The sequence below is a fragment of the Suricata suricatta genome, chromosome 10 (genome assembly GCF_006229205.1).
Source record: "Suricata suricatta isolate VVHF042 chromosome 10, meerkat_22Aug2017_6uvM2_HiC, whole genome shotgun sequence".
NCBI classification, from domain to species: Eukaryota; Metazoa; Chordata; class Mammalia; order Carnivora; family Herpestidae; genus Suricata; species Suricata suricatta.
The window spans coordinates 125,406,897-125,431,613 of NC_043709.1; the positions used below are offsets into that span (position 1 = coordinate 125,406,897).

General features: G+C 45.4%; 1 protein-coding gene across 1 annotated transcript in view; it reads left to right on the forward strand.

Annotated features, from left to right (window-relative positions):
• FRMD4A (FERM domain containing 4A) overlaps positions 1-24,717 on the forward strand; it is a 619,483-nt gene that overhangs the window by 503,225 nt on the left and 91,541 nt on the right. The window contains exons 9-11 of the mRNA XM_029955588.1: positions 9,564-9,620; positions 10,496-10,518; positions 22,775-22,858. Of these exons, the coding sequence (XP_029811448.1) occupies positions 9,564-9,620; positions 10,496-10,518; positions 22,775-22,858 (164 nt within the window). The remainder of the gene's footprint in view (positions 1-9,563; positions 9,621-10,495; positions 10,519-22,774; positions 22,859-24,717) is intronic.

The following is a 24,717-nucleotide window of genomic DNA, read 5'->3' on the forward strand; positions in this document are numbered from 1 at the left end:
TAGGGCTGATAAGACCTCCCCGTCCCTCTTTCTTGGGGAACGATCCTTGCGGTGTGCCTGAAGTCCGAATTGTTCAGATAAATAAGCCGTTTTTCCCTGCTTCCTCCAAGGGCATTGCACTCACTTTTTAAAACATAATGCTTTTATCAAAGTAATACATGATGCAGTTTAAAGTCAAATGGTTCCGGGCACCTGCGTGGCTCAGTTGAGTGTCTGACTTCGGCTCAGGTCATGATCTTGTGTTTGTGGGTTTGAGCCCCACTTTGGGCTCTGTGCTGACAGCTCAGAGCCTGGAGCCTGCTTTGGATTCTGTCGATCTGTCTGTCTGTCTCTCTCTCTGCCCCTCCCCCACTCGCATTCAGTCTCTCAATAAACTAAAACAATGTTTTAAAAAATTTAAAGTCAAATGACTGTGAGATCATGACCTGAGCTGAAGTCGGACGCCCAACGGACTGGGCCACCCAGGCACCTCTCAAATGGCTTTAAATAAGAGACTTATTATGAAAAAGGAAAGCCCATCCCCTTCAACAATTTTAGCTGTTCCTTGTGGTTTTTTGCCTATTTCTAAATAAGTTGGCACAAGGCATTATTCCTTGATTTATCCATTTTAGGTTTATTGAATTCCAGTTGAAATAGATGAAGATTAAGGTCTCCTGTATGACCACTCACACTTTCCCATTCCCCATTTTCCCAAAATGGCAGTAGCCACAGTTCTGGGTAAAAACTACAGCCGTCAGCATCGCATTATTATGACTAATCCAAGTAGCATCCTATGGTTGTGATTCCCTTTGTTAGACAACCAATTGTTCTACCTAAAGGTCATAACCGCCTTGCTGTCACTTGTTTAGTTTCTATGTACCCATCGGCATAGGAGCCTCTTCTCCGTCTTGTCTGTTCCTCACTCTGCTCCGGAGTGGGTCCTCTGTTTCCTGGATCCCAAGGCTTCCTGTGTTTTGTTTCACGCCATTGTTTCACTGGAAAACACCCTCCAGTAAATCCAGGGAAAGTGCATAGAGGAAGCACCATGTTTGGGTCCTTGCGTATCTGGAAAAGTCCCTTTCTACTGGTAGATCTGATTGACAGCGTGTGCGGATATGGAAATGAACACATCTCTCAGAATATCTACGGTGTTGCTTCCCACTTTGCTCTGGAGAAGTCTGCTGTGCTGCACGTTGTATGTGGACCTCCGCCCCATCTCCTGCCATCGCCAATGCTGTCTTGTAGGATTTCCTCTATTCCTCTTGATCTGAAATTTTAGGATGTTATGCCTGAAATGGGTCTTTGTAAATCCATGATGCTGTGTATTCGATGGGCACTTTGAGTATGGAGATTGGTATTCTTTAGTTCTGGGATATTTTTCTGTATTATTTCTTTGATGGCGTCTCCACTGTTTTCTCTGTACTTTCCTAGTGCGACTCCTGTTAATTAGACGCTGGGCACAGCCTCCTGCCTTGATACCTTGTAGCTCTTATTTTCCATCTCGGTCTTTTTATTCTACTTTCTAGAAGATTTGGTCAGTATCATCTTGAGTCTCTATTGGCTTTTCAACTTTTGGTATCATGTTTTTAATTTCTAAGACTTCATATTTAGATAATATTTAGATAATAATTTAGATAAAATTTAGATAATAGTCTTTATATATATATAAACATATGTAAATATATTAAAAACAAAAAATATATAAATATATATATAACCCTGTTACTAGTTTTGAATTCTTAATATCCCTTTATCACTTCAATATAAATTATGCATATTCTGTGCCCTTTCTGTTTCTTTTCTGTTCTTCTTTTCCCCTATGTATTTATTTTAGTCTCTGTCTTTCATATTGGAGATTTTCTTCAATTGACTGTTGCTCTGGGTCCATCCATCTGCATGTAGAGTGAGGCACCCAGGTGGCAGTGGTCTGCTGGTGGATGTCCCTGTGGAGCGATCAGTGGCAAACTGGTTCTTTGACTAGGAAGCCTGAATGGCAGTGTTTGGATGTCCTTTCTCATGGCTCCTTATTCTCTCCAGAGAAGAATCTTCCCACATCCTGTCAGAGTGTCCATCCTCTACTTCCTGTCTGGTCTCTACTTCCTGTCTGATCCTCCATTTCCTGCCTCCTCCTCCACTTCCTGTCTGATCCTCCACTTCCTGCCTAAGTGTGTCTTCCACTTCCGGATGGGGTTAAAAACACCTCCGGTTTGGGTATAGACTCCCTTCTAATCCCGGCACTTTGGGTGGGCCTCATTCTCCCTTCCTGTTCATCTTCCCCAGAGAACAAACCTCTGATCCCTTTAATAGCAGAAAAGTGAGGAAAGGTGTTTCATTCTGTTTTGTTCTGTTTGTCATTTTCCCCGAACGAGGAGCGCCACCTTCCTGCCTTCTAGTCTTTCTTCACCAGGAGGCCGACTTCATGATGCCGTGGGTTTCTCTCTCACTTCCCCTTGCTTTACACTTTAGGGTTCCCTGTTTTCTACAAAAATAGCAAGAAAATACAGGCATAAGCGATCCAAGTTGCAGAGGATTAAAATATGGTCAAGAGAGAGCAGGGAAATGGAGCAGGAGGAAGTACAGAATGGGGGTCACTATCACCCCATATAGCCACGTGCTCATCAGCATTTCTGGTATGTTTTAACTCACCACGATTACAGGTGGATGACAGAAAGGCAATTTGTAACCAGGGAATAGATAAAACTCACTGAGAAATATGTGTCCTTTTTTGTGGAAAACTCCCATGGGAAGTAGACCCTTATGTTGTGCGTTCCCTGGAAAATCACACAAGAAAGCAGAGCTCTCCTGCTATGCTTTCTTGCCAGTTGTCTCTCTCTCTCTCTTTCTGAATGTAGCATCCCTAGCCAAACAGCGGAGACCCATCTGCCAGCTCTGCAGGGGACAGTGGACTTGTCATACCCAATGGGAGTATTGGGTCAATGTGGATTCTGATCTTAGCTTCTGCCCCTCCTTCAGGCCGCAGGATTGAATCCTGCCTTCTCTCCTCTGATAAAGGGAGTTTGCTGTCAAAAAGTCATCCCCACGATAATTTTTTCAAAGTCTTGCCAACCACAAGTCCTAGGACACAAAACATCAGTGTCTTTTTTAATTTTTAAAAAGGATTCCAATCAATAATATGCGATTGACTATCTACTCTTAAATATATCTGTCACACTGAAATGCTTGTTCTCAACACTTATCTTGTCCTCCAGTGATAACCAAAGAAACAACTCATCGTCTGTATTGAAAGGTGGACTGCAGTGTGCCTCTTTGGGTTGGAGGAAAAGTTGGCGCGAGCGTTCTTCAGAGTGAATTTTTACAATCACCTGCCATGACTGTCACTAAACTAGGCACATACACAGTGCTCAGTACATTGTTTTTAAGTGACTACTTTCTAATCCCAGGGAGCAGGGGTTTGCATAGCTCCTGTGAAATGACCACGTCTGGTGCCTACATGTACCCACTGAGAGCAAATCATGTCTAAAGAAACTTAAAATTCCTGCCTTATGTGGGCTGGCCATCTTGCCCCGCCTTCTTTTCTGAGCTGTCCATGTGGGTCTTGGAGCCTCACATATTATTAAAATTTAATCATCCTTTGGGCGCCTTTGCTATGTAGGGCTAAACGCCATCGCTCTTGTTGAAACTGAAGTAAGGGGTCTTTATCCAAGATCTTCAAAGAGCTTTGCTAGTGTACAGATCGTATCATCTCGTCTGAAGATGAGAGAAACAAAGCCCGCAGTCAGGCCCCACAGGACAAAGGAACCAACATAGGTCTTAGTCTCAGACTTCCAGGATCCTAGCCCTTCCTTGTCTTTTCCCTTGAGTGTTGCAGGTTTAGAGTGTGTGTTCATATGACGGGGGTGGAAGGCAAGAAGGACAAAGAGGGACTTTCGTTTTCAATTCTAGAGACAAGTTCACTCTGGCTCACCATCTTGGTGGTGTTCGTGACCTCTAAGAGAGAGACTCCCTAGGGTCACGACGCGGGCTAGAAGCAGGAGGAGTTGCTGTGCCAGCATGAGTGGCCCGTACCCCAATGGGTCATTAGCCAAACATGAGGTAACTTGACTGATAAAAACCTGGCAAAAGGCCAAGAAGAGGGTTGTGCAAGACCGAGTTAGTTCCTTCCTACACTGCAGCCTCTGTTTGCCAGGGGCCTCTTCATTGCAGTCATTATGAGTTGTGCAATGAGCCGGGGTGCTTACATGGGCACAGAGAGGCCAGATGTGAGCATCAGAACCCCGTGGGTGATTCTCACACACACACATGGCGACACATATGCACAATGCTTCCCTCCTTGTTAAAAAAAAAACTACGTCTCACTAAAGATTCCTGTAAATGCTGAGCAATGCTGCAGGACACAGGCAGCATTGTGGGGGTTGGGGTGTAAGCACCAGTGAGCCCAGATAAATACTACAGACGGGATATCTGTAGTGTGTGTTGGGGTTTCCAAATCACCCCTCCATTTCCTCTCCAAACTCAGCAAAATAATTGGAAAAGAAATCGTGAGCCCCCTTCTATGGAGGGAAATGAAACTGGAAGACATCCAGTGATTTAGTCAATGTCCCAGGACTGCTAGGGGGTTGGAACTAGAACCTGGAACTTTCCAGTGAGAGTAGAAATGCTCTTAAGGAGGGTGGCAAGAAGCGAAATCTTTAGGCATTTTGGGGTGAGGAGAGAGCTGGTAGTGGTTGGGGAGCCCTGCTGATTGTTCTAGATGGATCTGGCATAGATCATCCTCACGGAACTCCTGTCAGCCTACTGTATGGTTGTTAATCACGTCTTCTGTTATAATTATCTTATTAATCTCACGTGAAAGTTGGAATTTCTGTCATTCCTGACCATGGAGGAATGCTTCTCATTAAGATCCTGGGTTGTGTCCAGACCACCACCAAGTCCCTTGGAGCACGGGGGTCCCTCAGCCCTCGGCACTTTTGGAGAACATAACACCTGCTGCTCAGGGTTCTCATGGGGCTATTTATCTGGAGCTCTTGGAGACCCCAGATGGAACTCTTTCCGAGAGTATTGTTAACGCTTGCACTGCTGATGAGTGGCCTCAGGCCTCTTTCTTCAGCTGCTTAATCACCTGGGATCACACAGTGCTGAGTGGGAGGAAGTGGGGCCATCATCCCCACCCCCGCTCTGGGCATGCAAGTGCACACCTGCGGGTAGTTGCGTTTTTGTCTTTCCAAGGCATTCTTCAAAAGGTCAAAGGAAGCCAAACATATTATTCAGTAGTAGGTGAAACCGATGCCCAAAGTACACACCAAATGGCGTGATCACTGAAAGGCATCACATTCCCGTCGAGGGGGATCTTCCCCGTATCAGTGAGTCTAAGATAAAATCATCACGTGCCCATCGGACCACCCTGGGTTCGCAGGCAAGGTTGGAGCTCAGCAAACAACCCAAAGACAGGCTCTGAGAACATGAGGGGCCCAGAGGAGTGTCCTATGCCAGCCTCTGGGTCATATGAGCTGGACTCTTCCCTGATGGGTCTTTTCCCACCTCCCCTCCTTCTTTCCCCTGTCGCCCTCAGCTAGGGGACCCAGCACCCCAGGAAAGTAGGCTCTGCACATGCCCTCTTTGCGGGCTCATTCAGTTTATTTTCTCTGCCTGAGCAGACACATGAAGGATGCCGCATCTGGATGGCCAAAGACGTCAGATAAGAATAAGGGAGAGTCATCTTCTTGATGTTAGATGGCAGCATGTGACTGTACAGGAAGGTCTCTGGAAACATCTCTCCACCCATCCATGCAGGAAACTCAACTTGCAGGTGTTGAGGCACAAGAGGAAATGTGTGGCTTGGACAGAAATCTCAAATACTGTTCCATCACGGTGGATTTTACAGATTAAATCACCCGGGAGGGCCAGGTGTAAAAGGGGGTGGAGGTGCGCGCTGTGAACAGAAGACGTCGGGCAGCGGGGTGGAGGTTGCAAGGTAGGAATGTATTTTCTGCCCAGTTAGGACCGTGTCTTCCCACATTCCTGCATCAGTTCTTCCACATACCATTTAGATCTCGGTGCTGACTCCTCTGAGGACAGACAACGAGGTGATTCATGGGCTCAGTCAGTATTAGGCAGAAACAGGAAGAATAATGCATCTTAGCCATCAGATTGTGCCCGCGTGGGTACTATTTAAGCTACTTCTGTCTAATCCTTTCCCTTCTTCCTGGCCACTGTTAGACTCGCTCCATTTTTAGTATCCAATGGAAGATGGTCAAGGTCAGAGAAGATGCAAACTCACCCCAGTTGAAGGGTGAGGGTTCCCAGTCACCCTGAGGACGAGTGCAGTGAGGGAGACCTTGAGTAAATCAGGCCAGGCATTTAATTGTGCATTTTGGGGAGCTTTACCCCGAATAATGGCACATTCAATTACCCCCCCCACCAGATCCGGTTCCGACAGTGTCCCCTGGAACTGTGTAATAGGCTATGTACAGTAAAATGCAATTTTAAAAGACCTTCCTGGGGAAGGGGGGGTGGTGATGGAGGAGGACACTTATGGGGAAGAGCACTGGGTGTTGTATGGAAACCAATTTGACAAGAAACTATTTAAAAAAAAAAAGAAAGACCTTCCTCCGCCTTCCCTATCCTTCCCCACACAGGTACATTTTCATTCAGTAGATGAGTCCAGTCGTGAACTAAAGGCTATGTTCACACTTAAAAGGGCTGTTCCTGACGCTTGGTTGTGAGTTGCACGCTAGACGAGCCTCCTCCATTCGCTGCAACACGGGTGTGATGTTTGAAAGGCGAGCACACACCCCGGGCGGAGGCAGCGCCGCGAGCGCTCAGGAAGTCAGTCGGTGGGACTGGAAGGGAACGGAGTGCAAGTGGAAGTGGTCCGTTGTGGAAACCCCGGACGGTGTTCCTGTTAAATCATTTGTACGCTGTTAAATCATTTACATTCTGATGGGATCTGGTAATCCCAGAACGGCAGTTCCACACGTTCCTCTGTATCCCAACCCTGACGGTCTGTATCAGCTACAGCGGCCAGAAAGCTCTCTCAGCTGGTTAAGCATGAAGAGTTTTTGTGCCCGATGCCTCCATATGGTCTCCTTGGTTCTCTTAGCCCACGCTTCTCAGGTCGTTCAGTAGCAAATATTATTATCCATCTTTGAAATTACTATGCCTTTTGAAAGCGCCCAAATGAGATCCCTCCCTCAAAAGATCCAGGCTTGCTTGAGCTCATTGTTTTGAATTCCAAGGTCCAGTTGTGGACCATGAAAGAAACTCATTAGCAAGTCTAGGAGTCAGAGTTTGGTTTGTAACTCAAGGGAAAAATAACTCTAGTTTTGGCTAACTTCAGTGATAAAGATGGGTCTGAGACTATGTTGGCTGATACCAAGTCCGTATTTTTTTAAATTGAAATATACTTGGCACATAACGTTGTATTGGTTTCACGTGTACAACGTAATGATCCAATATTTTACATTACCATCCATCCACATAGACATTTTTTCCTTGTGTTGAGAACTTCAAGATCTAATTCTCTTAGCAACCTTCAAATATACAGTAACTATACCTCCTAGCAACCTTCACATCGACAATAACTATAGTCACTATGCTCTGTATTATATCCTCAAGACTTACTTGTTCTATGAACTGGAAGTTTTTACCTTTTGGCCCCCTTCACCCTTTCCCCCCACCCTGCTCCGACAACCACCAGTCTGTTCTCTGTATCTATGAATTTGAAGTTTCTTTCTTTTACATTCTGTGTATCAGCAACATCGTACAGTACTTGTCTTTCTCTGACTTACTCCAGAGATCCATCCATGTGGTTACAAATGGCAACATTTCATTCTTTTTTACAACTGAATAATATTCCATTACACACACACACACACACACGTACACACACACACCCCCCAAACTTTTTTTTTTTCAAACTTTTATTTAAAGTCTACTTAGTTTCAGGAGTAGAGTTTAGGGATTCATCGCTTACACACAACACCCAGTGCTTACACAGCATTTTTTTTTCTCCAGTCATCTATCGATGGACGCGGGTTGGGCCCATGTTTACAGCTGGCAATCATGAATAATGCTGCAGTGAACAGGGGTGCACAGAGCTTTCTGAGTTGGTGGTTCCATTTCTCTTGGACAAATAGCCAGAAGTGGAATCGTTGGATCATATGGTAGCTCTATTTTTGATTTTTTGAGGAATCTTCATTCTGTTTTCCACAGCCGCTGCACCAGTTTAGCTCACCCACCAGCGAGGGGTCCTTTCCTCTCCACACGCTCTCCAGCACGTGCCGTTTCTTGTCTTTTTGGTAACAGCCGTTCTAACAAGCACAAGGCGATACCTCCTGGGTCTCTAGTGACTTGGGGGAATGCACGCACTCAGGGGGGTCACTTGCTGGACAAGAGGTTGGGAGATTGTTTATGGTCCCCTCACTGCCACAAGGGCCTTGTGACGTTAGGAGAGTCCCTTGACATTTCTGGATTTCCATTCTCAGTACAAGCAGAGGGCCGGGCTAGCTGGCGTCCAGGCCTGTCTTAGCTCTGGCTTTTCACTATAGGAGCTAGTGATATGAGGGAGAGGAAAAAGGAAAAAATGGACATTTCTATTTAAGTTTCACAATGAAAGAGCAACATTAGTTAATTTGTGTATTATTTTTCTGTGCTGATGGGCCCCAGAGTTTCTCTGTTTTAACATCTGCATCATATATGACAATGCAGTGTTTTGCACTTAAAGTAGGTAAAGAGGGTAGATCTTGTAAGTTTTTTTCACCAATGGTACACACACACACACACAAAGGGATGCTTGACTGTCGTGATGGTGTCACAATGTTTGCCCATGTCCCAGCTCATCACATTGTATATATTAAATGTGCAATTTTTGTGTGTATCAGTTACACCTCAAAAACAGCTTAGAAAATGGATATGAACTATATGCATATTGAAAAAGTATGGGTTTTTTTCCAAAACCAATGACAGGTTTATACCCTTTTAAGACCATATCCGTAGATCATGATTACATAGGGGAAGAAGTGATAGGAAAGAAGCATTTTTAAACATAGACCCTGTGGCAGTGCTGGCCAGTAGAACTTTCTACAAGGACAAAGGTGCTCCGCATCCGCTCTGACCCCATGGTAGCCATACATCGAACTGTTGAGTTCATGAAAGCAATGAGGACATTTTAATGAAAAACTGTACTTTTAAATGTTATTTGATTTTAATTTAAAGAGTCACCATGCCATTATGACTGTTTTCTTTCCACTAAAGCCTTACTCCTGGTCCTAAAGTCAGGTTCACCAAGAAATCACGATTGGCTATCAAGTAACCTTACACCATTGATGAATCAGATTCACAAATTTCTAAAATTTCCCTGATTTCTCACCAAGATTTAAAGGTGAGGCCTTTGAGGTGACTGAGAAGATCCAGGACCACTGGGGTCCCCCTCTGGCTAAAAGCTGTGAAATAAATGTCAGGAATCATTTAGGGCCACGTGATTCGGCACAGAGATATTCTCTGAGTGTTTGAGATTCTGGGAAACAGCTGAGAAAGAAAAGACCAGGCTTTTTTTTTAGGAGATGTCATAAAGAAATCCTTGTTAAAGAACCAAACTTACCTTTCCTGTTGGTTTTTTCTTCCAGGAGCTGATCGATGTCGACAGTGAAGTGGTGTTTGAATTAGCCTCCTATATTTTACAGGTAAGTTTTTGGTTTTCATCTGGGTGTCCCAGAGCCATACGCAGTAGAGACGGGAGTAAGATTTAGCGCACACAGCAGGCTGCCATATCCACTACCTGTTTGTCATCTTAATTATTTATAGCACTGATAGAAAGGGGCTACACCGTGGCGGTAAGTAGAAGCTTCTGGTATTCCACAATTTTAAGACAGTGTCTCTCTGCAAAGGAAAATAGTATGTATCACTTGAGCCTGGGGGAAACTAAGATCGTTCAGTAACTCCATTTTCTTCAGGTTTAGTGCCCTCCCCCACTCTGGAGAAAGCCCAGTAAATAGCAAGACTTAACTGCCAAGAAAATCATTTCACATCCTATGGAAAGACCTTTCTTAAGTTTATGGGTAAAAGAGGTGTTCATGAAAATTAGCAACAACAATAACACTGGTAAGATGAATTAGGAGAATGTCATTCATTTCTTCAACAAAGATTTATTCTTAAACAACTGTTATATTCAACATTCATTAAAGGTCCCATGGTCCCTCTTTAGGAGGATCAAGAAAGGGCCCATAATACAAAACAAGTAACATGAGACACTGTACAGTCCGACTCAGACCCACATTCAGAGCCAGAAAAAGGGAGATAGGGTCTAGGGGTAGAAACTTGCATTTTGTCGTTATGAGTTACTTTCTTGGTATATAACTTATAGAGTCGAGTTTGGTATCTCAGGTGCATGTGACACATGCATGAGCCTTTCCCCAGTGTCTTCCTGGAGCAGATACGACAGCAGCAGTAGTGAGCTGAGCTGACTCAGTAGAGGAGCGGTCATGACCGCGGAATGTATTTAAAAGTCTGGAACACTGGACTGGAATGTTTCACTGATGTTGAATTTTTTCTTCCACAGGAGGCAAAGGGGGATTTTTCTAGGTGAGTGTACAAAAGGATTTGTTTGTTTCTTAATGTGCTCTGTTAATCTTCATTAATAGAAACTATTCTTCATACCCTTTGTAGGAGGGTAGTGCTTTAATATTATATATTAAGGAGGAGGGGCTTCTGGGTGGCTCAGTTGGTTAAGCATCCGACTTCAGCTCAGGTCATGATTTCAACGGTTCATGGGTTCAAGCCCCACGTCAGGCTCTGTGCTGACAGCTTGGAACCTGAAGCCTGCTTCAGATTCTGGGTCTCCCTTTCTCTCTCTCTGCCCTTCCCCTGCTAATGCTCTTTCTCTCTCCCCTTCAAAAATAAATGTTAAGGGGCGCCTGGGTGGCTCAGTCGGTTAAGCCTCCGACTTCGGCTCAGGTCAGATCTCACGTTCGTGGGTTCGAGCCCCGCGTCAGGCTGTGTGCTAGCGGCTGGCTCAGAGCCTGGAGCCTGCTTCCAGTTCTGTGTCTCCTTCTCTCCCTGACCCTCCCCTTCTCATGCTCTGTCTCTCCTGTATCAAAAATTAATAAAACATGAAAAAAAAATAAAATAAATGTTAAAAACATTATTTAAAAAATTAAAAAAAATATATATATATATACCTCTCAACTTGCCAATTGAAACAGACATAATGGGGAGAAGAAACAGACCAGCAAGGAGGATATTCTGTACTAAATGAAAAGCCTAGAGGTCAGCACCCAGTGTCACACATGGCCACTGTGTCAAGGTTTGTCAGGTAGAACATGAGCCTGGAGTCGCCGCTCTGGTGTGAATAGGACTTTAGATACACGTGATGTGGACTTTTTTTTTTCTCTCTCTCTCTCTCAGTTTTAGTCTCCTGACCCTCCAGAGGACAAAATGCTGTCCCATAGGGAGATTTCCTTCATGAAAGAATTATGACCCCCCCCCCCCCCCGCCATTTCTACCTTTCTTACTTCTCTAGATGTTACCCTGGAGAGGATGTAAACACTTAACCACCAGGGACGCTGTGCGTTACTTACTGACCTGTTGAACTGCCAACTTCTCAGTGCCATTCACTTCCTGAGGCTTTGTTGACCAGCTCGGTAGAATCACCCCTCGTTTTCTCATGATCATTATTGGAGCCTTCACAGAATAGGGGGCAGTAGCCGTCCACCAGGGGGACTGTGTGCTCAAAGGCAGGCACTATTCCTGGCGTTCTGCTTTCTTGAACCCCCTGAGAGATGTCTGAGATAGCCCAGTTTTTAGAATCAAGGCCTGAAGGTACAAGATAGCAGAATGTCTGGACATAGCATTCTGAGTCATCAATAGGATATAAGGAAAGTTGGTATTAAAAAGAAACACTGGGGCGCCTGGGTGGCTCAGTCGGTTGAGGGGCCAACTTCAGCGTAGGCCTTGATCTCACAGTTTGTGGGTGTAAGCCCTGGGTCGGGCTTCGTGCTGACAGCACGGAGCCTGGAGCCTGCTGCAGATTCTGTCTCCCCCCCCTCTCTCTGCCCCTCCCCCGCTCATGCACTCACTGGCGTGTTCTCTCTCTCTCTCTCTCAAAGATAAATAAATATTTTTTAAAAATTAAAAAGAAACACAAATCCTTGCTCTACTCCATGGTAGAACTTGTATGTTTTCTCAAAATTTGGTGGATTTGACCTAAACTACTTCAGTTGGTGGCTTACCTGTACTTGTCAAGATTTGTCAAGTTCATGATGCCTGGTTTGTGAAGCCTTAGTGTTTTGTCCTTACTCTCTGTGTGCATTTCTAGAGCATTCTAACAAAGACTGAGGTGTATGTTCTCACTCCGATATCTCAGCAAAAGCGAAAAAATTAGTTTAAGACTTAAAACAAGGATCTTTGGGGCACTTGGGTGACTCAGTCGGTTAAGCCTCTGATTTCAACTCAGGTCATGATCTCACCGTTCGTGGGTTCAAGCCCCAGGTCGGGCTCTGTGCTGACAGCTCAGAGCCTGGAACCTGCTTTGGGTTCTGCGTCTCCCTTTCTCTCTGCCCCTCCCCAACGTATACTCTGTCTCTCTCAAAAATAAATAAACGTTAAAAATAAATAAATAAAAGAGTCAGCCAGCATTTTCTGTAAAGGACCAGATGGTAACTAATCTTGGGTTTTGCAGGCCATAGAGTCTCAAAGGAGTATAGCAGTGTTCCAATAAAACTTTATTTATAGACTTGGAAATCTGAATTTTGTATACATTTTCTTGTATCATGAAATACTGCTCTTTGGAATTGTTTCCTAACCATTTAAAGAATGTAAAAGCCATTCTTAGCTCAGGGTCATCCAAAACCCAGCAGAGGGCAGGATCTGGTGGGCGGTTGCAGTGTGCTTACCCCTGATTCTAAAATTAGCCCCATCTACTCAGCTTGAATATTTGCATAAGGAGACCTCCAGACCCCTTTGATTTAAGCTTCCCCAGTTCTTGCTATAAAGCAGAGGTAGTCAATTTTTTTTTTAACTAAGGTATTTTTATAGCCTTAGCAGGAGACTGTAAACACTTACAATGTTTACTGAATTTGTTGAATGAGACATTTTGAGGATATAGAAACTATATTTGTTTGTTTGGGTTTTTTTGCAGTTGTTACTTTCTTATGCCCTTCATCTGATGTTGGAATTTGGGGCTTTTGATAAGTGTAGCTTCATGACTTACAGCGATTTCTGGTGTCTTGAAAAATGGTTTAACAATCCCAGGTGTAATCGATTCTCTGAAGATATTTCCCCCCCTTTTCTTTCACCAGCCCTGCACTCCGCTGTAGATGTTATTTATTTTTGCGAGCACCCTGACAGGATGGAATGTGAACAGCGTGGTCTGGCCCCACAGATCATGGGAACGCGCGGCCGCGGGGATTGCCAGGGACAAGGAAGTACAGGCCTGGCCTCCCAGTAATTCATGGTCCCCTAATGAGCCTGTGGAATGCCAGCTCGTGGGCTTCAGAGAAACAAAGGATCCCGGTTTAGCTTCATTTGTCAAAGTGCTGCCTCTGAGTTTGTTTGTCCCCAGCTGTCTGGGGAGGGAAGTAGCTGTCACGGGAAGGAGAGGTCAGACACCTTATCCCAAAGGTCATTTTCTGTGCCAGGGTAGACCTCCCAGCGTGGAAGGTGGAGGTGATCTATTACACGGAGTGCCCTGATCAACATCCGTCATGTGCAGCAGGCCCGCAGTCTGTGTGCTTGAGTGGCCTGGCGTTTTGGAATACGAGAAGTTAATGCTAAATTCCGTGTCGGTGCCTCTTCCCATCTATACCCAGGGAAATCCTCAAAGCATTGATATTGAGCATATTTGGTTTGGTGGCTGAACGTTAGGCATTCTAGATCTCCTAGTCTCATAGTTTAGTATTACAGAGTTATGTTTGGTCTATTAATAATCAATGCAGGACTGTGCATTAAGATCTGTGCATTGTATTTAACTGAAAGACTTTGACTTGTATACATTCCCTGTCAATACAATTCGTTTTCCTGAACAGCATCAATAAAATGAGATGTCAGCTTAGAACACACAGAACACCATGGCAAGGTCCAGGGCTCAAGTCTAGGATATTCTAGACTCTAGAGGATTAAAGAACCTTTTACCTAATGGTCACCCACAAAAGACAAAGTAACCTTTTTATAGCCAGAAGGTCCTGAATCGAACTTTCTAGAAGGCTGTTTTGCCCCTGATGCTACTGTTCTACAGATTTACATGTCATGTAAATGTAGATCTACAACTACATTTCAGTGGAGTGAGTATTACACATCTACAAGTTAGGGGAACCATTTCCTCGAAGTAAAAGGAGAAGGGAGAAGTCAAAAGTGCTAAATGTACTTTGACAGAAGGGGGACTGTGTACGGACAATGCAGAATCCCGACCGTTCTTTCTCATGCTCCTCCCAGGCTGGAAATGCCCACCTTGTCTTTCTTGGACTTTACCATAAAATGTCCCGCTGAGCATTGCTGAAAAGCAGTGGCTTGGGTACATAGAAATCGGTAAGAAGTATTTTCCGTGGTAGGAAGAAATCTATGTCGTAGTCTGACATATTGTGGCCAGATTTGTGAGACTGCATTAAAGGTTTGGGAAATAGCCTTATCGAAAAATAATACTTTCTCACGTGTATCATCTTCCTTAACACAGCGTGATAGTCATTCTTCACTTCCTGGTGTCTGCGTGTGCACAAAAATGGATGTCCTTCCACAATCAGGAAATGTGGAGTTGGCATTTCTGTTTAAAAACAATTGAACAGCCTCAGAACTGCTGTCCTTGCCAGCTCTGGCAGCAAATATTAGGTTGAGAAGGATCAACACAGTTTAAAAACAAAAAGTTTTCGTTTGATCATCACTCCGGAACACTCGCCAGCTAACACACATTTTCCATGATTTGTACATACATTACGCGTCACAAACACTGCAGCAGTTTGAGTGCTGAACACGGATGATTCATATTTTAAAAATTAAAGGAAAAAGCCTTGGGTTATTGTAGAAAAAAATAATATTCTCTTCCTTATAAAGGTCAGCGCAGGAACACTTCATTTAATCAACTGAACAGGATCTCCAAATTGTATGGTTATATTGTAATTTTAAAAAATTTTAATGATTTATTTATTTTTGAGAGAGAGAAAGACAGAATACATGTGGGGGAGGGGCAGAGAGAGAGGGAGACACCGAATCCAAAGCAGGATGCAGGCTCCGTGAGCTGTCAGCACAGAGCCCGACGCGGGGCTCGAACTAACATGAACCATTGAGATCATGACCCGAGTCAAAGTTGGCCACCCAGGCACCCCAGTTACATATTCATTTAATGGAAGACTTATTGCTACATTGTACACAAGAACTTGATATTTTGGTTTTATTTCTCTGAGGGGACCTTAACTGAAAACCCTCAGAGCCAGTCTCTCATCCTGATTATGACTTCACTTTCTATCAACCATTTTGATACTCTCCGAAGGATGTCACCAAAAGAGGGAAAAAATAATTTTAAACATTTCTCCAAATCAGTGAAATGATTAAAAAGGTATATTTTATGCCAAACAGCACAAATAAATGCCCAAATCATGCCACTTTGGTATAAAGAACCATCCAAACATTGACAGGGACCAGTAAACCACACCTGTTATTTAGCATTTTTTCGCCGACAGGATTTATTGAAACCAGGTCAGTAAAACTCTGTTACTCTGGGCCGTCTGTGGGGACCTGGAAATATCTTTGTTAGAGAGGACTGGACGGACTGACGCTGATCATTAAAACAGGATTCTACCAGCAAAAGATTTCTCAGGGCCAGTACGCAAACAGCACCTAGAAAGCCTGATAGTAAGAACTTTCATGTAAAAGTCCGTGGGCCACGTGGTGCCTACCTGTTCAGAGACTGTCGTGTGCCTGAGAGGCAGGGGAAGGAAACCCCACATCTGTAGGCTTTGTCCGTTCTGGAATAAACACAGCAGCCACCAAAAACGAAGCAACGCTGTGATTGAGTACTTAGGGGTCAGGTTCTATGACATCTGTACCAAGTTAAACGCAGGTCCAAATGAGAGAGTATTAGCCCGGCGGAGTTCAGTGGTCCGTAAGAAATCTTGCCGTGTCCTGATTTATCAACCTGCAGGCTTCTAATTCTCTCTCTTAAAATAATAATCATAATGATAATAAGAACATAATAATATAATGCTTTTTGAAACGGAGCAGAACATTCCTCAGTCAATACTAATGAATATCAGTCTTTTATCACAAAGGAAATTGACTTCATCTCCCTTTCAGAAGAAGTGTTGTAGTATCTATTTGTGCCAGAACATTCTCTTTAACTTTCAGAGTGCAGGTTGTTAGGTCTCTGGGGGAGCAGCCTAGAAGCAAAAAAAAAAAAAAGAAAGAAAGAAAGAAAGAAAAGTAAAACCCTTTGAATATTTTATCTTGACTAGTCTGGAGAGAGAAAATGAAATTTCTGTGACAAAAAAAAAAAGCACCCTCTTGATAATTTTGTTCTTGGTTTGAAATCTTTTCTGCCTTAAAAAAAATTTTTTTAATGTTTTAATTTATTTTTGAGAGAGACACAGCATGAGCAGGGGAGGCTCAGAGAGAGAGGGAAACACAGAATCTGAAGACAGGCTCCAGGCTCTGAGCTAGCTGTCAGCACAGAGCCCGACACGGGGCTCAAACCCATGAACCACGAGATCATGACCTGAGCTGAAGTTGGGCGTGTAACCGACTGAGCCACGCAGGCGTCCCTTTTCTGCCTTTTTAAAGAGCATTTGTGACTTCATGTAAATGAAGGTTGGCTTCCTGGTGTCTGAACATTCCAGGTCTGTGGGCCTTTTTGTCAGGCTGGACGAGCCTTTGAGGCAGTCATGGGGTAAAGGCAGAATTTTAGAAGGTCAACAGGAAAAGTATACAAAGCTCGTTTTCTTCTGAAAGACTTTTTTTTAGTAACGTAAACATTTGTGTAGATTGTTATCTTTAAAAAGATGACAATGTCATTTTCTTGCCCAGTGTTGAAAGTCGATGAATCTAAGGCAGCAGTCTAGAAATTATATATATATATAAATTCCGAGTCCACTGATATTATTTTGCATTTCCATAAGTAGTCTTACTACTACCACTCAAAGCAAGCTCAGCTTTAAATCATTATTAGAGCATTTGATCATTTGGCATATGTTTCCTACAATTTTTTAATTGGCCTCTTGAAAGAAAACAGCTGGCCGTGATCATATAGTAAGCAAAATAGATTTGCTGAGACTCTTAGATAATGAGTAAGAAATAGGCAGTGGGGGGTTGGAATAGTCAACATTTGGAATAGAACTAGTATATAACCCAGTAGTATCTGTAATATCCAAAATTGCAAATGTCCCTCTTGGAAACTGAACTAGAAAAGTCATCTGTTAAGCGTGAAACACATCTGTCAGCCCAAAGAAGGGTTTTTATGGGGAGAATTTAAATGGATATAATTCTCATATGTTATTTCACAAAAAGAGAGAGAGAGAGAGAAGGGGATGTGTGTGATGCTTTTCCCATGATTTAAGAAAGGACTTTGAGTGAAAAGCAGCTGGAATATTTCACGCCAGCAAGACCCTCTGAAAGAAGCAGAATCTGTGAAAATTTGAAACAAAATGTTCAAGTGGAAAAGTTATAAATTGTTACAGGAATTTTTGTTTTATGCACAAAAATCCATTTTACTGAGCGTTTCAAGTGTGTAATTCACATTTTCGGAGCGTAGGAAAGTATTCAGATGGAGGATTTTGCAGGATGATATCCTTCGAATCCTATGGGAATTAGCTATAAAGTAAAGAGGAGATTGTGTATTATGACAGCTGCCTCTTTTGTAAGCATTTAATAGCAATATGGTATTTCGAGTTGACCTTGTGGAGAGCGGAAAGGCTCCTGGCCGTAACATTACGTCAGTTTTTCAAAGTTAAGATTCCCACTCCAAGGGGAGATGTAGAAAATTAATCAGTTGCTGCTGCTTGTTTCATTTGAGTGAAATTGTCTTCAATTGTAGACTTCTAAAAATTTTTAAAAACTTATTTTGATTTTTGCAAGTCCCCAACTATGTTAGAAGAAACCCACAAAACATTTTGCATCAATCTAGGAAGCCAAACCCCCTACTCAAGAAAGAAATCTTGACTCAGATATATTGGTGGTGTTAGCATCAGAGATAAAGGCACATAATTCACAAATGTTGGCAATTTTGCCACTCCATATAGGGCAGCCTGTTTATCCATGATCCATGACCAGAATCCAGAAACCCATGCTGGAGAAGTCTCACCAGGGCCCGAGGTTCCCATTGATAGGAGAATCTATCATCCTAGCTACTAGCTTTCCAAGCCCTCCCTACCCACCTTTTTTTATTTAAAAAAATTTTTTAACGTTTATTTTTGAGAGACAAAGAGAGACAGATCATGAGCAGGAGAGGGGCAGAGAGAGGCGGAGACACAGAATCGAAAGGAGGCTCCGGGCTCTGAGCTGCCAGCATAGAGCCCAACGCAGGGCTCAAACCCACGAGCTGTGAGATCATGACCTGAGCTGAAGTTGGACCCTAAACCGACTGGGCCACACAGGCGCCTCTTACACACTTTTTTTTTTTTTTTAAAAAGCATGTGATTGGGAGAAGATAGACAGGTGCATCATTTTCTTTGTTGTAACCTGAACTTGAACTTGGTTAAAAAAAAAAAAAAACCTAAGAGAGAGGAAGGAAAAGGAAAGAGATTGTTTCCTGCCAAAGAAGAAAAAATATACAACTTGCCTTATTAATCTTAGAGTTTTCTAGATTCGTTGTACCATTGAATAAAGTCATACAGATCCCCAGTGTAGGTCTGAAACTTTAGGGTCTCAGTGTTGTTTCTGAATTCTGAAACTTGTAGATTGTAGACGGGGGTAATTCAGGGTACTCCTGAACACCATGTCAGGGCACCTCGTGGGACCCAGTCTCTTGCTGTGCCTGCACCAGAACAAGAATATTTGCGCCAAGTGGGACAGAGAAAGGTCCAACATTGCCTCCTCTAAAAATGTTAGGTTTGCCACCAAGGGGGTTAAGAAATGTCTGTTTCTTAGAGCTTTTCGGATTGGGAACTGTGGATAATGAAGACCTGTAGGGCTCTTTTGCTTAGGAAATCCCTCTCCCTGGGGAACTTGACCTCCATGATAGGCTTATAAAACACGGAGGCATTCGTGTTAGTGAAAAGGCATCACGTGGCTTTGTCTGAATCGCAGGATGATCCTCCTTGACACCTGGTTTGACCTGGGCTTAGCGCTCTTTCATGTTTTAGTGCTGTGTGCATCAAAACCATGGGGTTCAGGAGGAGTTTTCCACATTAAGCATGTTCTCTTTGCCCCAGATTTGTTTTGCAAATTATGAACATCTTGTTGAACCCAAGGAAAATCTAAGAAAGCATTTCCTCCTTTTTTTTAAAGGAAAACAAACCCTTGTAGATTTTGCTAATCCTCTGGTCACATTTGATTGTTGCTTCCTTTGCTTTATGGTGTCTTGATGAAATCTCTTGTTGCTACTATTTGCAGCGAATTCCTTGCTTGATGTTTTGCTAGAAATCTTAGAACTGTTCTTAGTAGATCGTTCGAACTCCCCATGTATGACAAGCAGTGTAGGCAGTAGAAGAGAGACACATCATCTCAAAAACTGCCAAATCAAAGACCAGCGCAGCACTGCACATCAACTTTCCAAAAGTTTGCAAGAAAATCTGGTCGATGTTAAAAATGAGACTTTGGTTTGATCCGCAGTGTAGCGAATGACTCTCCAAGGAGCCTTTTTTTTTTTTTTTTCATTTTCTAAAAATGGAAGTTGAACCATTTTAGAGTGTCTCATGCGTGGGCATTGATCAAGTGCACTGAACTCTGGGAGGAAATGTCTGAGTCGACGGCCCTGAAAGAGGAAGCTGGGAACTTCTAGGACGTTCGTTAGGTTTTAGCTTCCCACACCCCTGGAGACGGAGCGGCCAGGTTTGCCGTTTGGGCAGCTGTCTGAGACGCGGCCCCAGAGTGGGGCTGGATCGCCTCACGGGCTGACCACCTCTAAGTCAGTGCAGATGTTTACAGACAGCAGAAAGGCAAATAGCACATTTCTGCGTAGTTGTCCTTGGGGAGCATTAAGAGCCAGGGATCCCTTCCAGAATGTAATGGATTTGGATGGGCTTCGCGCCTTCGGACTTCTTGTTGGATTGGTCCGTGTGACCTTGCCCTGGGGGAGAGCTAGACAAGCCACGGCCGGCTCTGGCCAGGAAATCAAGGCCCTGGGGAAGCTTGTTTGCCAACAAACGAGTGTTTGGTGGGTAAGACAACCCCTTCCTCCTCTAGCTTCCTCCTTCCCCAAATACACTTTTAAATGTGATGAGTGTGAGGAAACCCAAACTCCAGCTTCAGCTTAATTTGCTTCCCCCACGGCGGCAGCCAATAAAAGATCATCCCCCAAGAGTGAGTAGCTTTTAGTAGGTAAGGTGCCACTGATGAGTCAGTGAATCGCATCCCTGTTCTCAGGGTGCCTGTGGTTAAACAGGGGAGGTGAGATCCAGAAACCCATCACCGGGGGCTCTCAGGTGTTTGGTGAACTGAAGAGTTGGTTGAACTGTGTCTTAATGGGATGTGAGCGGGGGCGCCTGGGTGGCTCAGTCAGTTAAGTGTCCGACTTCGGCTCAGGTCATGATCTCATGGTCCGTGAGTTTGAGCCCTGCGTCGGACTCTGTGCTAACAGCTCGGAGCCTGGAACCTGCTTCAGATTCTGGGTCTCCCTCTCTCTCTCTCTCTCTCTCTCTCTCTCTCTCTCTCTGCCCTTCCCCCATTCACGCTCTGTCTCTCAAAAAATGAATAAACATTTTTAAAAAGTAAAAAAAAAATAGTCTGGGAGTGAAATTTTCAAATCCTACTTGGGAACTGAGTTTTCCCAAACCCAAGGAGCTTACCCATTTGAAAACCTGCAGGGACTTGCCATTGCCTACTGGATAAGTTTGAACTTCATGAAAATAATTTCCTGTGTTTTTCTCCACCCAGGCCCTGCCCCAAAGCTTATTCCTCTAGCAGAGCGTGCAAGGGCTCTCTTCCCTCTGAGCTACTGAATGCGTTGTTGGAATCAACATGATTAAATATTGCCTTTAATCAGTTATCCTTCTGTTCCCGCTGCCTGTTGCCCCACTAACTTGCGAGCGCCTCTTGGATGAAGACTGTGTCTTACCTTTTTTGTGGCCCCTGCTCTGTCTGCCCCTGTCTAGCAGGGCTCCCAAATCCCTTCAGCAATTTAATGATGAATTGATGAGGCTTCGCCGTACTGCTTAGTAGTACAGGTGATGACCGTGTCTGTAGTTTGATTTATTGATTCAAATAGGACGTGCTGAGCTGTTCTTCTGGTTGGCTGTTCAAAACCACCGCTGATGCCATCCTCGGTCCACTTGGAAAGCACCCTGAGAACAGCTGTGTTCCCCCCCTACCATGTGTTTCTCTGTCACCGTGTAAATGAACTGAAAGTTCTGGCAAGGTTTGCCCACTGGCACTTGGTGTGCCAAGGGTCACCACTGATCTGTTGCCCTGGGCTGCATTTCTGGGAGGCTGGGTTCTCCCCAAGGGCACATCCTCCAGTTAGCAGCATGGATTGGGGGGGGGCGGGCGGGTCTGCTGTCCAGATGCCTCGGGAGCTCCTCATCTGTGGCTGGGCTGCTCTTCCAACCTCCTTTCACATATTCTTGCCGAGCTCCTACCTCTGTGCTCTTTTGAGGTAACGGCCCAGCCTCCCAGGGGCCGTATCTGCCCTGCTCTGTGCGGGGCGCGCAGAGGCTGCTCCTGTGGCCTTGGTTAGAACCGGGGACCAAGGCAGCTCCACAGGGTGAGCCCTTGCTAGCCTCGCAGGGGCCGTGAGCCGCTCTAAACGCCAAGGCCATCCCAAAGGGGCCAGTAATTGCCTCCAGAGGTAAAGAAGGGGGTATGTTGTGTGTGCAGCCAGGAATCAAGCCTCTGAAGAACCCTGGTCACAACTAGGGGAGTGTTAAGTGACCTTCAAACCTGACGGCACGCGAGTCTGTGGGGAAACAGAATTTCTGGTGCCAGGACCTGCTTGTCGGACCGGATCATCCGCCTCCCTCTCTCTCTGAGTCATTTCCAGGTCTTGTCAAAAGCAAAACTCATTTCTTTTTTTTTTTTTAATCTTTCTTTATTTCAGAGAGAGGGAGGGAGAGAGGAATGAGCTGGGGAGGGGCAGAGAGAGAGGGAGACAGAGGACTTGAAGCAGGCTCGCCGCTGGAACTCAAGAACCGTGAGATCATGACCTGACCCGAAGCCCGAGGCTTAACCAACTCGGCCACCCAGGTTCCCCCAGAGCAAAAGGGTTTTTTTCCCCTTACATTTTGGACAACACCTTCCGGTGTGCAGTCCCTCTGAGCAGAGAAAACCAGCATTGTGTATCCCTGAGGGAAGCTACTCTCAAGGAGAAGCAGTCAGGTTGTGCATTCCTGGCGCCCCGGGACCCCGGGAGCTTCTCCTGGTGACCCTTCTCCTCCCAGATCCGTGCTGCCCAGGGGCCCTGGGGGTGTGTGCCCCGCTCTGTGTGCGGGCCACCTGTGAGCACGGTGCTCTGTCCTGTTCCGTGCCCCGGGAGACGGCTGCTGGGCTCTGCACCTTGTGCGTTCTCTTTCCTCTGTATTAAGTCAATTAAAAGGGAGCACCCCTTCCTCCCCGCACCCCCATCCCGTTTTCACTAAAAGGGAACAGATTTGGGGTCTCTCGGCGGAGGCCACCGGGTCGGGTCGGATCGGATGGAATCACGGTGCAGCGGCTGTCTCCCAGGGTGAACCACTCCTTGGCATTGTCTCTGTCCCCTCCTGTCTTCCAGCAATGAGGTGGTGAGGAGTGACTTAAAGAAGCTTCCAGCTCTCCCCACGCAAGCCCTGAAGGAGCACCCCTCCCTGGCCTACTGGTAAGCCGCACCCCTCAGGACGGAGCCCTCCCTGGGCTCGGGGCTGCCGCGGGACCCCAGCCGGACCGACTCCCAACTTGTATAAGCGACTTAAGTCTTCGCCAAACCATTTTCAGCATGAATTTAAAAGGCACGGTTTGCCATTTTCTCTTTTCTTTCTCTTAAGGAAAGAAAATACCTTCTAAAATTTCACTTTGGATGCTTTGCCTCCTCGGAGACCCTTTCATGTGCTGCTTGAGTTTCTTTCTGGAACCCCTGTCATTTGATGACAGGATGTGTGAGGCTTTGAGATGTGGGAGAACTGTGGGGTTTTTTTTTTCTTCGCAGAAAAGAGAGACGGATTCTCTGGTTTTCCCACAATGTTCCATATCTCCTGATTTGGCTGCCACGGAATATTACACCCTAGTTTATCCGTCAGGCCCCAGATTACTGATTCAGAGCAAAACAGGCGTGTGAAAAGGTCCTGGATTGTGGTTCTGGTCACGATTGAGCGGGGCCTGAGTCCCCGGGGGCCCTAACCACTGTCCCCGAAAGAACACAGTGCCGTGACCCTCGTGTTCCTTCTGAGTCCTTTGCAACAAGCACTGAGCGCTTTTATTAAAAAAAAAACTAATAGTAATAATACAAAAATCGCAGGTGAATCCTGATAAACTGTAACATGCGACTCTTTTAAACACCTCTTTAATCTGCTTTATGAATCGTCTGGATTGCTAACATTTCCTCTCGTCTGGACACTTCGGCAGACAACACTAGTGAGTGGCTCAGGTGTTCGGGCTCTGAGAGATTCCGATGGCCGGGTCAGGGCGCGTTGTGCTGCAGAGGGCTTCAGCGGGCTCCCACTCCCGGCCCCGGGTCGTTTCTCCTCAAGGGACCAGCGACGGGGCAGCGGGAGCGGAAATGAGAAGCGGAGTCAGGGCAGAGAGCTCCCGCTGCCCTGGGGTGCTGGCAACCCCACCTCATCTCTCTGAGCTGGTTTTTACCATGCGTCCTGCACGGACATAGATGTTTATCCATCGCGGCTTTATAACATCATAACCTGCACACACACCCCCCGCCCCACCCCGCCACGGGACAGAATCCGTCTCACCTGCAGACTCCCACGCTTCCGGCTTGGCAGTTTGCACCTGTGAACACCAACAGACAATGCTCCTGTCCCCTCATTCATGGAGCCCTGCTGCTCTCTCCCCAGTCCCTTGTGCCCCCTGGGCCTCATCTTCCACGTCCCCCTCCCCCACCAGCTGCTCATTTTGAGGAAACCAACGGTGAAAGAGCTAGAGACACAAGACCAGTTGTTCCTACACGAAGGGACGTATTCATTAGGTGGGGGCTGGGTTGTCTGGGGTCAGAGTTGCTTCTAGTCTAAACCCTCCCTCAACGACCTCCTCATTCGTTTGTTTCCAGAATTATTTATACCCCATGCTCACCAGCTCCTTCTCAATCTCTCTCTCTCTCTCTCTCTCTCTCTCTCTCTGGATTTCTCTTCCGTGATCCCACAGTCTGCTCCGTGCTCACGTTATTACCAGCACAGAAGCATCTCCCTTCATGTTGCTACTGTCCTTTGTGTTCATAGGAACATCTTCATCTTTATCGACATCCCTGGGATGTCTCTGGGACCAGGCCAGCCCTTTGCTTGGGCCTCACTTAGACCCAGTGGCACCCCTGCCCCTGTGTGTACCCACAGGGAAGACGCAGAACTGAGGAAGTGTGATTTTTGAAGCAGGTGCCCTCAGGGAGCACAGCCCAGCTTATGCACAGACACGCCAGCCCGTGGCCCATCTTGCTGATGCATTGCCAGAAAAATACCTTCTTCACTGCAGCTGGCTGGTTGGAGTTGGCCCTTGTATTCCAACCTACTTATT